Source organism: Trypanosoma brucei, chromosome 9, assembly GCF_000002445.2.
Source record: "Trypanosoma brucei brucei TREU927 chromosome 9, whole genome shotgun sequence".
Lineage (NCBI taxonomy): Eukaryota > Euglenozoa > Kinetoplastea > Trypanosomatida > Trypanosomatidae > Trypanosoma > Trypanosoma brucei.
In genome coordinates, this window is record NC_007282.1 from 1,961,869 (window position 1) to 1,975,583 (window position 13,715).

Sequence of the window (13,715 nt, forward strand, 5' to 3'; positions counted from 1 at the left end):
TTCTCGTATGTTGTAACCCTCGTATTCTTTTATTTAATAATTATGTGAGGTTTCCCCGTACATCAGCAACTGTCGTTCTTTAATGTTCCCTCCTTCCCTTTGTTCCTGTTCTTTACGTGCTGTCTCTAGCTCTCACACCCCTGCGCTAGGGTTGATCATATCAACTCAGTTGCGGGTAGTTGCACGCAATAAAGCCGTTGCTACCTCACAAAACACCTTAATGTCCATTGCGGTAGAAGAGAGTTCGGTTAGCACCGATGCAGCCGTTCAGCGAACAAATGATGATAGTGTCGTAAGCAAGCGGTCGGCGGTTCATAAGGGGTACTTTGATGACCCGTATTTGCGTTTCTTTGTGAAGAAACTCTCCCGTCGATCGCCACTAATCAACCGTGGGTACTATCTACGTATGCTGGTTATCACTGACGTGATTGAGCGATGTATTCACCATTTACGTTGTTTGAAAATACGCTGCACCGTGAATACCCCTCCGTTGCCCCCAACTGGTAATGCTGTTGCACTACCCGTACAAGTGATATCTCTTGGTGCTGGTTATGATACACTTGCCATGCGTTTGAAGCAGCGACCGGATTACGGCAACGTACACTTCTACGAGGTTGACTTCCCCGCCGTTATGCAATCCAAGTCAATGCTTGTAAAGATGGCACCATTTGGTTCATTTCCAGAGGATATTGTGGCAGATCCCGGTGGAGAGTTAGTTAAACTTTATGGTAACAACTACTGGGCGGTTGGTACGGATCTACGTAGCACAAATCGGGATCTTGTAACGTGCTTGAGGGAGGTATCGCCACAATTTTCCACAGACAATCCAACTGTGCTGTACGCCGAATGTGTGATGCAGTATATGCCTCCAGTTGCTGCATCACACCTCATCAAGCAAATCGCAAGTGCTTTTCCCTGCGCAATTTTTGTTGCATATGATCAGCTGCATCCATCGGACAGCTTTGGCACGGTTATGCTGTCAGCGTTACGCACGAAGAACAGTCCGCTTTTAAGTATTGGGGAGTGTCCCAGCGGTGCTGCAATGGTAAGGAGGGCAATTCAGCAAGGAATGTGCAAAGCGCGATTTGCCAACTTTCATGATCTCTCAAAATTTTATATATCGGGAGATAATCACGATCGTGTGGAGGCACTGGAGCCGTTTGACGAGTGGGAGGAGTGGTGTGAAATGTGCGAGCACTATGGCATTACAATGGCTACCACATTATCAGATGAGGAAATGCCGGACCACTCGTGCTTTAAAGAGATAATGGAGCAGAAAGAAGAGGAATTGTGCGCAGGGTTACCTTGTAAGTCGCAGGGAAATGAGCAGAACGCACTTAGGTTGGAAAATTGGCCCACAGGTCGGTTCGGTTTCGAGGGTTGGGGAAATGGTGGTGCAGTTGCAGAAAGGTTGTTCAGCGGAGATGTGCTTATCATATCGTTTGGTGGGTTTTCCGTCACACGAGGTCACCAGCGGACGAATACCCTCCATGTCCATAGCTTGCGCAGTGGGGATCGCAAGGTGCTTCAGTCTTCTTTAAGTGTCGAGCCGCCGTCACTTGTGTTCCATTCAATGAGTCGTGTCTCGAGGGGAAGTTATGTGGTGTTTGGTGGTCGTACGAATCCTCAAGATGTGGCTTCGGATGCTTATTTACTTCGACTTGAACTACCTACTGATGGATATGGCGAGGAAGCAAACATTGTGGCGACATGGAGCAAACTACAGCAAACCGCGGATGACGGCAAGTTGCCGGTTGCGCGGTATCGGCATGCTGCCACCAGTGTGACTAATAGTGGTTGTGACGAAAACACTGATATGCGTAATATTTTTGTCTTCGGTGGCCGTTGCGCTACCGGTGAGTTCTTGAATGATGCATGGCTGGGGAGTGTTGGCGACGGAATTATTCACTGGAAACTGTTGCGACTCTCTGGGGACATACCACCGCCCTGCTGCTCCAGTGGAGTAGTTGACGCTACAATGGGAAGCATCGTACTGCTAAGCGGTGGTCTTCTCCGTGGTGGCGTCAGTGACAGTTCCTTGTGGAGTATTGACTGGGTTACTGGTGTTTGCAACAAACGGGACGCAATCGTTGGCCCACGCTTCTCCCATACGATGTGTCGAGTAAGTGTGAATGGTGTCACAGGAGTGCTTGTCGTGGGTGGTTCCTCGACTGAACCCAGTGCGTCCTTTCAAGCAACGCAGATTTTACTTCTGGACCCGGTCTCTGGTGAGATAACTGAAGCACTGAAACTCCCACCCATGTGCCCCACGTGGACCCGCCATTCTTGTGTTGCACTCGAGGATGGCGCTGTTGGCGTACTAGGGAGCGGGTTCACATGCTTTTCATTTGGAACTTTCGCCACAAAGCCGCTACTGCTACTTTTGGGTGGGAAACGCGGTGGTCGTAATGCTCACAGCTGGGACGTATCCAAATTGGAAAGCACATCCACATCAGCTGCTGCTAATGCCTTTTCCATCTGCTGCACAGTACAAAGGCGTCCCGTTGAAGAGCAATCCCTTAGTGTGGGAAGTTTCTCGGTGTTGGTGAATCATCCTTTCAAACCAGTGGTGTTCCGCGACGTTGACATGGGCTGTTGTGTCAAGGCATGGAGTGATCCAGCGTATCTAAATCGCGTAGAGGGGAATACACGAGTTTCTGTCCATGTCGCGCGGAATACGGAACTGCTTGATTTTGTTACGAAAAACTTTTCTTTTCAGCATGTGTCATTCAATGAGCTTCTCGATCATTGCCTAGCTAGCTCTGCAGCACTAGCAGAAAGCGGTAACTTACCAGGGAAACTGAATGAAGAAAGAGAAACTTGGTACCTCCGCGCCGTGGCATCCAATATGAAGAGCGAGCGGGCGAACATATGGCGTGATTTCCAAGGTCTAAAGGACGATTTTGTACTACCGTCAGCAACAGTCGATCACATTAAGCCGCGCATGCACCAAGCCTGCTTGCGGATAAGCGCTCCGCCTCTGCAGTTGTGGACGCACTACGACACGCTTGACAACGTACTCTGCCAAATAGTGGGTAGAAAGCGCGTAGTACTTTTCCCTCCCAGTGAATACAACAACCTTTATATTAGCGGTAGCTCCTCAGCCGTTACCAATATCGATAAACCGGATTACATGCGATTTCCTCGATTTATCGATGCATCTCGCCACGCTTTAGAGGTAGAAATCGGCCCAGGAGACATGCTGTTCATACCAGCACTATGGTTCCACCATATCACCACTCTTGAAGGAAGCTATTCGATGAGTGTTAATGTCTTCTTTGAGCGTCTCCCGCATGCGGACTATGATAAGAAGGACCTGTACGGCAACAAAGATATTCCAGCTGCATCGCGCCTTCGCGCGGGTATAGTGAAGAAAGTAAAGGAAATGATTTCTGAAACTGCTGTCGAACGAACAAGTGATGGAAAAGCGCTGACACCAGATTTGGTGGAGTTTGCGCTGCGGCAGGCACTACAAGACTTGATGGAGGTGGCGGATGATATGTGTACTGCCCTTCGATAGTGTCATACGCTCCGGATGGGCGATTTGACTACTTTCTCCTTCAAGCCGGCACCAGTGTCGTAGCGGCGGCACAATTTGTCGCAAAAGGCGCTCACAACGTTTATCGTACCTGTAACTATGCACTGAATTATTAATTAAAAAAAAACTCCATCTGTAACTGTCTGGTATGTTCTTTGTTTTGTGATACTGACTATACACCTACAATGGGTACTCGACCTCTTGCCAATATACTATATATATATACATATATATTCTCAACCTATCTTTTTTCCTTTCTTTTTGTTTATTCTGAACTCCCTTTCTTGTTGCTATTCCGACGCAAACACATTTTGTCCAGTTATTCCCACAACCAAAAGCCGGGGTCTCCTCCACCGTTTTGTGGGGTGTCTTGTACAGTCCACTGGGGGCACTGAGCCTAAACTGTGCGCAACCCAGGAGAGGGCAAAAAGTGCGACAGCAGCAACAGAAAGAGCAAAAACAAGAGGGAGGGGAAAGGGAGTTTTTTTTTATTATTTTGAGCGCCACCTAGCCGGACGGCTTTACTGATTTGTTAATACCATTTTTTTTTTAAGGAAGGAGAGGGGTGAGCCAGCAATATTAAATTATTTTAGTTGAGGAGCGACGATAACATTTTCAACAAGAAGGAGAAAGGGAAGCACAAATCTAGAAGCATTTTTCATCAGCAAAGTGCCGCAGGTGTAAAGTAAGAGGTGTAACATATCAAGGACACACAAAACTACACATTTATACAAATACATTAATACATCCTCTCCTCGATCTGCAGAGGCGTGAGGGCGAAAGAAGGGGGAGATTTTTTTTCGTCGTTTTTCCTTCGCTCAGCTTCGCTACGTCTCAACCTCAATAGTAAGGAGACAACGGTGAGCAGTCAACCAATTGGGACGTTGAGGTGCTTAGAGCGCAGAGTGAAACAAGAAAGGGTAGAAGCGTAAAGTCGGAACAAGTGTGTTAGGTGCACACAGAAAGGAGGTGGGAAAGGGGACAATAAAATAAAAGGAGGGGGGCGGAAAACATACAATTGAGTTTCCTCTTCCCTCTATTACACGCGCGCCCTTTCCTACGTGCGTAATTGATTTAGTCTTAGCTCCGCTTACAATCTTTTAGAAATGATGATATATCCTCGCATGAGAGTGGAGGTTTCCTACTCTGCCACTCTCATGGTGTTGTGGGCGCTTCTACTAACTTTCATGTCGTGGAGAGTTAACCAATCGTCGGAGGGTATGGCTGTGCTTTTGTTGACTATCATGTCCGTTGCCACGCCGGATGGTGAAAGCCATCTTTTTCTCCCGTTATTGTTTCTGGCAGAGCGGTTACTGGGGGAAGTAATGTCGTGCAGAATGCTGCCTCACGAGTTTCATGCGTCAACGATTCTGTCGTTCATGACAACTTCCTACTCTCATACCTTGTGGAAAAGGGACTCTCGTCCCAGAATTTTTATGTGTGGTATTCGTGATGTCATAGTGTGGCTGCTCTTAATCTTCATTGCATTTAAGGACTGCGGCGTCACCGTTGGTGGTGGAGTTTTTGTTGTGTTTGGTTTTGTTTTCTACGTAACACTGAAGCGAATTCTTGGTGAAAGTGAGGCAATTTTGGTTGGTGGGTTGGTTGGCTTCTACGCGTTCGACGCCGTTAGTGGCTGGGGATTTAGTAGTGTCGGTGCATTCAATGCGGACGCACCTAATAAAGAGGGTTTACATACGGTCAGTGTTATGACCAAAGCACACATTGTCAGTCGTACGGCAATAATGTGCGCTGTAGTGATGGCATCGGTGCTGTATTTTGCCTCGCGCTTCTGTCTAGTGGCCAAGTTTGATAACTCAAAATCATCTGAGCAGGTTATGAACGTGCCACGGATCACGTTTGCCTTCTGGATGTCTCTAACGATCATTGTAGCGTCGGCGTACGCGGTGGGAAGCATGGAAATAGGAGAGGATATAGCGTTGTGGCTGGTGCGATACATAACAGCCAGCAGATTTCGTATCTTAACAATTGTGTATTGGAGTATTGCCGTACCTTCGATGGTTGTAGTAGTGGATGTTTTCACCAAAGACTTGAGTAAGGTTGTAAGACGGAAGTTGTTTCACTTTCTGGCCGTTGCAGCCTTCACCCCTGCCGCTATTGCTGATCCCCAGTTCCTTTCGTTATCGTTGTCTGTTGCCACAAGCCTCTCCATATTATTGGAGTTGGGGCGCTACTACGGAGTGAGTGGCGCTTCCTATGTAAATGCTTTTGTGGTCCATCACATCGACAGCCGTGATTCCATCAAAGGTGTCGTCCGCACGCATATTTATCTCATTTATGGATTGGGACTTTCCATGATGCTTTACTACCGTCGTGAACGCAACGGAAAAACAGAGCATCATAATAGTTTGTTGGAGCTCTCTATCAGTGTCATTCCCGGCCTTGTGTCGCTCGGCGTTGTTGATGCATGTGCAGGTATTGTTGGAAGCTCATTTCTTCTTTCCTACAGACGGGCACTGGGTCGATATCTTAGCAATAATGTCTACACTGAAAGAGCTAATGCAACCATTACACACAAGACAACCACGGGAACATTAGGTGGGTTTGTGTGCGGGGTTGTGTTTTGGGTTTTCGTGTTGTTTGTGTCTAACGTGGAACAGCACGGCCAAGCGGCCATGTCTCTTGTTCTCGTTGTTGTGTGTAGCGTTGCGGAGTGCTTTACAGATGGTATTGACAACTTGCAGCTTCCTTTAGCATTGTATGGGGCTGTGACGACATTATTCGCGTTTTCAGGGTGGGGTGAAGATAGTTGTGCTTAGTTGGTTCATCAGTTCGTAGGGAATTAAGAAACGTGAATTGACACAGTATAGGGAAACGGGCTAATCGAAAGAAGGTAGATAAAAGAAAAACAAAAGAAACCAAGCACACACACACACACACACACATACACTCATGCACTCATACGTACATAAAAAGAGTATGGAAAAGGGAAGAGGGAGCTGAAAGCGCAAATGATGATACACCTGGAGAGATACGGAATAAGATGATGTGGGAGATCGTGAACATTTTTGTGACATACCGAATGTGCGGGGTTGAGGAGCGAAGCAAAAGGAAAAGCCGGAGGGTGGAGAAAAGGAGGAAGAAAGGGAGCAAAGGAGGAATTAAGGAACGCGGAAAAGAGGAGATGAATTTAGATATGCATAATCCGTGGCTGTAAGGTAAGCTGTCTGTAGATTTCATGGGACTCCCAACCCCAATTACCTTGCCCCCTTCATCACGAATCTGCTTTTTACATATGTTTTTGGTTGCACGCCTTTTATAGTTGCTGATGTTAGTGGTGATGGGGAGTCATGTGGTTTATGACCTCTTGCACTCTTTGTTGTTGTTATATATATATATATATATCGTTGCTTTTTGTCACGACGAAAGTGTGACTTTTTTTTTTTTGGTGCGTGTCGTCGGTGTGTGTGTGTATTGGCGCATTGCGTCGACAGACTGTGCGCATTGGTATAAGAGGGCAACTTTAATGATTATTATATCTATCTGCCATACAACATTTTTTTTGTTAAAGGATACTTTTTTTAAAAAAAAGAAGAGTGTGCAATTAACTAAAGAGTGATGGTGGTCAAAAAGATGTTGCGGATACTGGGTGTGAGGGGGGGGGGGAATATAAAGGAAAAAACACGTACGGGCGATATAATAATAAAATTTATATTAATGGTTTAATAAATTATAAATATGTTTAAATTTACTTGTATGCGTTTATATTTGAATGTGCATCTGCAATGCATCCATCCCCATAAGGGGGGGAAAGGAGGGAAACTGTGTTGAAGGAAAGAAAAGACGTGAGGGGAAACGAAACGAAAAAAAAAGAGGGTTAAGAGCATGGAGAGAAATGTCCGCTTCTTCGTAAAAATTTGAAGACACAAAAGCAAAGATAAAAAAGAAAAAGAAGAGAAGAAGGACGGAAGCTGGTACTAGAGGATTATATATTCCCCCACTAGTCAAGTGAGTCACTTTCATAGTGCATTCCCCTTTCATTCGGTCTTTCGCTTGTGTTTTTTTGTATTTCCTCCTCGGTATTTAACAAAAAAAAACTTTCCCTCATTTCGTTCTTTGTTTCCTTTAAAGTTTCAAGGCACTTCTTCTTGGGTCGCATACTTGAGTTGGCACTTTCCGTGATTTTTTTCTTATTTGCCCCTCCACCGCCACAGCATCCTAACACCTTGTATTTATTATGAAATATACGAACGTATTCGTTTATTTAACTTGTTGAGAGTCGTTTTTCACCCCCTGTTCTGCTATGTTTTCCCCCTTTTGTCCCCATACCTACTCGATTTTTCCCTCGGAGGCACGCGCTATACCCTTCGTGCAAGAGAGCGCTGTATTTTAACATGATGAGTATACCCTCTATTTATAAACACGTGTCACATTTGTGTTGTTGTTTTCTTACTCAATATAAACTACTTATGTATATGTAATTGCTCCATCTTTTTTCCACTTCTTTTCTTGTTTTTCTTTTGCATTATCAACAATACGTCCCGTTTCCTTTATTACACCACAAAATCATTTCGCCAGACACACTGTTAATAATAGTATCAATAACTTTAATTAGAAGTGGTAAGGGTACTTGTATATTGCTCTGTTCCTGTTTGTTATTGACCTTTCATTTTCCCTCCTTTTCCGCGGGTAGAGAAGGAACTCACATCTTGACAAACACCAGTGCGCCGCTACGCGAATATTGACAGTGCGAACATAGGGGGGGGGAAGAAATATCGAAGAGAAATGGACGGCTGCGTCAACTACAGTGCAGCGGGCGGTAGTAATGAGGCGGGGAGGGTGCATTCGTCCCGGTTTCAAAATGTAAGAAGAGTGGTGAGTAGCGATGTGAATGTGACAAGCATCGGAGGTCTCCCCGCCATTCAAAATGCATCCGGGCAGAGGGAAACCCCCTCACAAAACCCATTGTCGCTGAACGCATCGGAGAGTAAAGCAAGGGCAAACCGAATTATGATACAAGAACGCTGGCGAAGTGTCCTCCTAGAGTACGAAGTAGGTCTAAAGGAGCTGGTAACGAACAGCATGGAGGAACCACCGAGCGCCATACGCACCATGAAAACGTTTCAGCTGTACGACTCCGTCACCCGCGCGGTTGCGCAGCAATCGCCTGAGTTCGGTAACATGCTGAGAATGTTTCGCATGGAATTTTGTCGGGCGATATTTACTCAACCCACCCTCACTGCCAGTTATCTTCATCCGGAGGACGAAGGTTCCGGGCAGAGTGAGGAGCTGGGTGCGACATATTTTGATCAAACGGAGATGCTGCTACGCGAGAATGCCGCATTGCGTCTCGAAGTAAACCTTGGAAACACACGAGACAATCTGGCAAGACTAAGACAGGAACTTGAAAATTTTAGAGAAGCAGTAACGTACTATGAAAATGAAGTAAGTCGCCTTGAGAGGGAGAATGAGCGATATGCAGCAAGCTATGTGACCGCGAGGGATGAGTTGACGAGCGAGCGGGAGAAGAATAGGAAAATCAAGAACGAATTCGATGACGTGCGGCTGCGGCTGTTGCAAGAAAATAAGGACCTCCACTTGCGTATTTGCAGGCTGCGGAAGTGTCTCAGTGATAACGAATCTGTATTCGTGAAGGATGCGTACAAGGTAATAAAAGATAAGCGAATGACCCTGCTCCAAGGATTATTTGAACAGGGCGATGAGCGAGTTGTGCTTTTGGTGATGCTTAGCCAGTTGGAGAGTCGTATGAACGAACTGCTTGACCAATACGATAGGGACGTCTTGTTTGGCGATTATGCCGGAGAGTACGAACAGTGTAGGCGAACACTTGGTGTCGTTGCTCTGTTAATAGAGGAGATGCACTTGTGTGAGCAACGGTATATGCAATTACTCCCACGTGATGGGAAATTAATAAATGACGAACAGGATGAGACGGATGTATTCGCCTCCCTCCTGAGCGACCCTCGCATGTACGAGGCACTGGTGGCCAGGTTGTGTATTCGGCAGGGTGGAAGCTCTAAGACTACACCGCAACTTTTGAAATTGGTAGACGATGCTCTTCCTGACGGTCCAGAGGTTAGGATGTCCCTTGCTGTGTATAAAGGGGCGCAAACAACAAGTCCAGCAGAATCCAACACGCAAAATAGTGTTTCGGCAGTGAGGGAGATGGATGACACTGTAGCGCAGGTACCCGCCCCAAGCAGGAAGGTATCAATTCTTTATAGCCACGATGGTAATCCCGACACTTCCTCAAATACAATTCCTAATGATTCGTTTTGTCATCTGCGCACAGCATCGTCACCAGATGACTCGGAAGAGGCGGCGAAGAGAAAATCTGAAGGAGAGGCTGGGGAACCGCAAAAACCACCGATTATCCAAAAGTTGGGGGGGAAGAAATTTCCTTTGGAGATGCCCCAATCATTCGTGGATCTTCCTGAAGAAATGTTCGAAGAGGCCAAGCGAAAGCAAGAAGAGTGGGTGGCGAATATCCTTCTGACGAGTGACGAAGGCGATCAACTGCTCCAGCGCGTGAAGGCTGGCGGCGCCTCTAGCAGCCACTTGACGAAAGGAGAGCAGCTCATGCGGCACTTTCTTATGAAACCGATGTTGGATGTGAGCGCCAATAAGTTTCACTGTGGAATCGACGTCTTTACCGGTCCTGCACAGCATACACAAGCTCTTCTGTGTTCTGTCAATCATGTGGACCCTGTTGAACCATTTGCTGTACCTCAGGGGACGCGCTTCATGCATATAAAGTATCGCAATGTACTGCGAGAAGAGGCAGTTGTTAAAGGAGATGATTCCTCAAACAATCTATCCGTGTCGGAGGCTCTTGAGGAATGGGGTGGTAAGACGATATTTACACGTGTCGATTGCGCCCACGAGCAAAATAAGAATGAAGTGGCCGAAATGTTGAGTAAGTCACATTTGTTTGGTGAACTCAAGCCATCCAACTACTCAAAAAGCCTCCTGAAAGGTGTTATGGCATCTTCTTCAACATCACCCGCAACTGCAGTGTTTTTACGCCTTAACCCTCTTTCACCTAACCGGTCGCCAGAGTGGTTGCTTTACCAGAATATGTTTGGCGGCTATAGGCCGATTACTCCGAGACTCATTGATGTGTCTACTATCGGGCACATTTTACTAAACTCGTGCGAACGCCACTTTCAACGGGCGGAAGAGCGGTACCTCCGGTGCCTAGAGCAAACTAAAACTCGAGCAACTAATAGTGAAATGGTACGTATGCTGGTTGAGTCAGTCTTCAGGGAGTCGTATGTTTTGACGGAATTCCAAGAGTCATTTGTAAAGGAACTAGAGTCTCGTTATTGCTACCCAGAACTCGTGGCGAAGACCATGTACGAAATTTTGTGTTACTTTGATGCAACGATGGCGGCACAGCCACTGGTGGATCTCTACCTTAGCTGCATTCGGGGTTTCGAGTCCCCTACACGTATTCATTACATCACGTACGTAATGCACCAGATATCGGCCAACTGGCCTTCCTCCAACCCAGAGGAAGCAATAGAAAAGGAGGACGTACTCACATTACTTGAACATGTATATAAGAGAGCTTCCGGTGTGATAAGTATGGGCCCCAGTGAAATCATCTCTGAGTACCAACTAGCCACACACTCTGCTCCAATTACACTCAACGCACTCCGTGGTTACCTGGTGACTATCATGCTTCATTATGAAGATCCATTGTCACTTTACTTTAATGGTCTGCTTAGTTACCGTGCGAAGTCCAACTCTGTTGTGACCATGAACTATGAACAATTTGAGGCAGCATTGGAGGGGACATGGGAGGAGGCGGTGGAGGGAAAACTTTTCATCCGGTACCTTGTTTCTGGATGTGGTTTCAACAAAACCGAGGAACTTTCAACAAAGGAATTGGCATGTGTCGCGACGAGTATGTGGAGTTCACACATGTGGAAGAGTATGTAAAGTGGCGGAGGTTTTGGTCGTCGTGAGGATGGGTGTTGTTTGTTGTTGTTGTTGTGTGTGTGTGTGTGTGTGTGTGTGTGTTGCGCTTTTGTTGGGGTGGGATTTGTGATGCTGGTTGCCGGAGGAGATTCAGCCGTTACTTTCTTTATGTAGAGTTACAGTGAAATGGGCTTTTATCGTGTCCTAGGGCTGTATTGTGAACAATAAAACTGCGAACCCCCGGTTGTAGGTGCTTGTTCTAGACTCCTTATCTTACCCGAAGCAAATTCACCGGTATCTTTCCTTGTTGTAGTTTTAAAGTTTTCGCCAGCATGAGTATGGAGGAAGGGGGCTTTGTCTCTACCATATTGGTTAATGTTTTTCGTATATATATATATATTGTTTCCTGTACTACACGAAGTTGTATGTTGCGCTAAACTTGTTGTTCGCTGGAATAAACTACATATTTTTTTTATACTTTGTCATTACCCCCCCCTTCTGCACGAAGAACCTTACACGCATATGCAGACAGTGCTACAGATAGTAAAGGACCACAAGTGACTCACTTGAATACCGCGTATAACCATAGAGTAGTGTACGTATCATCATACATTTAAATTGCGTCCTGGAATTATATGCGAGGTCAGCCTTAAAGGCAAGGAAAGAATGACTTCTCACAACATAGTGATGAGGCAAAGGACACTAAATGAGTTTTTCCCTCAAACCCCTTCAGCGGCTGGCACACACGGTAGAACAATAGTGCTGCCATGGCAGGAAAAAAGAGATGAAAACAACTCGCCGCATGGTTACATAGGCTGGGATATCGTAACTGCAGCTCTAATGGAGTCGGATACGACAGACACATCAAGCCTCAGAATACTTCTTCAGGTGCTTTATACGCGGAAAATTATTTCTGAAACTCGTCAGGTGCTGTGCTTTGGGGTACTTTGTCATGTTCTCGATCACGTCATGACTGCTGAAGAACGTGTGCAGTTTTTTTGTTTCACTTTACCCTGGATGAAGCGCGCCGTACTCCGGGGACCTGAGTTGTTTCCCCAAGAGATTCCTATTTTATCACAGAGTGATACCCATCGTTTGCTGTTCACACATGAAGAGGCCTCAACACTGCTGGTTTGTGGTTTTTTCTCCCTTTTCCAGGGAAGATCTCAGGTGCATAAATTTGGAAGCTCTACTGGGCTACACAAACTTTCTTCCTTTAACTTTGTGCGCCTTCTTTGCAATGAAAAGCCTGATCGGTTTAGCAGTCAATGTGCGAAGGTGCAGTGTTTACTACAGTATTTTAGATATTGCGCTCGTTGCACGAAGGAAGTGTGGCCGTGCGTGGAGATCTATCGCGTTGCACGTACATCCTTTCCTGACTTTGAAAGAAGCACCCGCGCTATGGAGCCTGTCGTAATTTCCGAAAACTTGCTCATTGAAGAGAGTTATACGAACTTACAAGTGGATTTCGCCAACCGGTGTATCGGGGGTGGTGTTTTGTCTTCTGGTTGTCTCCAAGAGGAGATACGCTTCGTCACATCTCCGGAGCTACTTCTTTCTTGTCTCGTTTGTGAGGAGCTGTTAGACAATGAAGTGGTGTTTGTTGCCGGCGCCGCGTCCTACAGTGTTACGGAGGGTTATGCGAAGACTTTCCGTTATATTAGCGGGTGTACACCGGACATTATTCCTTTAAGTGGCCGGATGTTCAGGGTGGATTCATGCGAACAAGGGATGCATGTAGATAAAGTGCCTGTTAAGCTAGTTGGGAGAAATGATGAGGCTCCAAGGTTTGTGCGCAACACGTGTATAGTGGCCATGGACGCAGTCGATTTCAGTGATGCCGTGGACAACCAATTTCGTAAGGATTTTATAATCCGTGAAACCCATAAAGCTTTTGTGGCATTCAAAGGAATTCCTGACAGCACTCTATCATCCGTGCACTCTGGTCCTATTGCGACGGGGAACTGGGGCTGCGGTGCCTTTGGTGGCGATAGAGAACTTAAACTGTTATTACAGTGGTGTGCGGCCTCTCAGGCAGGACGACCGTTAATTTATTCCGCGTTCGGTGATATTGCGTTATGCAATGGTTTTCATAAAGTTTACAAGAAGCTACGCGAAGAGGAATGGACCGTAGGGGAGGTTTTTACTATGATTCTGTTCTGCTCCAGCATGTTTCCGAGACCACGCAACCAGTTGTTTGAGTGCTTCCTCACAATGCCGTGGTGTCGCCTTCCTCTGGGCACACATCTGGTGTTAATTTAGAAAAGATGAG

The 13,715-nt window shown here is 46.3% G+C and overlaps 4 protein-coding genes across 4 annotated transcripts, besides 4 other annotated features; all 4 read left to right on the forward strand.

The window, feature by feature from the left end:
- Nucleotides 1-82: 82 nt before the first annotated feature.
- Nucleotides 83-3,520, forward strand: Tb09.211.3730 (hypothetical protein, conserved; the record flags this gene model as incomplete). Its single annotated transcript, XM_822421.1, has 1 exon — nucleotides 83-3,520. The coding sequence occupies one exon, from the start codon at nucleotides 83-85 to the stop codon at nucleotides 3,518-3,520; it is 3,438 nt and encodes a 1,145-aa protein (XP_827514.1).
- A 1,124-nt stretch (nucleotides 3,521-4,644) lies between these two features.
- Tb09.211.3740 (hypothetical protein, conserved) lies at nucleotides 4,645-6,318 on the forward strand (the record flags this gene model as incomplete). The annotated part of the gene is made up of 1 exon (XM_822422.1): nucleotides 4,645-6,318. The coding sequence occupies one exon, from the start codon at nucleotides 4,645-4,647 to the stop codon at nucleotides 6,316-6,318; it is 1,674 nt and encodes a 557-aa protein (XP_827515.1).
- A 104-nt stretch (nucleotides 6,319-6,422) lies between these two features.
- Nucleotides 6,423-6,449: a microsatellite.
- A 744-nt stretch (nucleotides 6,450-7,193) lies between these two features.
- Nucleotides 7,194-7,250: a sequence feature (AT_rich).
- Nucleotides 7,251-7,329: 79 nt separating this feature from the next.
- Nucleotides 7,330-7,373: a sequence feature (A-rich).
- Nucleotides 7,374-8,284: 911 nt separating this feature from the next.
- Tb09.211.3750 (hypothetical protein, conserved) lies at nucleotides 8,285-11,464 on the forward strand (the record flags this gene model as incomplete). Its single annotated transcript, XM_822423.1, has 1 exon — nucleotides 8,285-11,464. One exon carries the CDS (start codon nucleotides 8,285-8,287, stop codon nucleotides 11,462-11,464), a length of 3,180 nt encoding a protein of 1,059 aa, XP_827516.1.
- A 52-nt stretch (nucleotides 11,465-11,516) lies between these two features.
- Nucleotides 11,517-11,545: a microsatellite.
- Nucleotides 11,546-12,109: 564 nt separating this feature from the next.
- On the forward strand, nucleotides 12,110-13,705 carry Tb09.211.3760 (poly(ADP-ribose) glycohydrolase, putative; the record flags this gene model as incomplete). Its single annotated transcript, XM_822424.1, has 1 exon — nucleotides 12,110-13,705. One exon carries the CDS (start codon nucleotides 12,110-12,112, stop codon nucleotides 13,703-13,705), a length of 1,596 nt encoding a protein of 531 aa, XP_827517.1.
- Nucleotides 13,706-13,715: the final 10 nt, after the last annotated feature.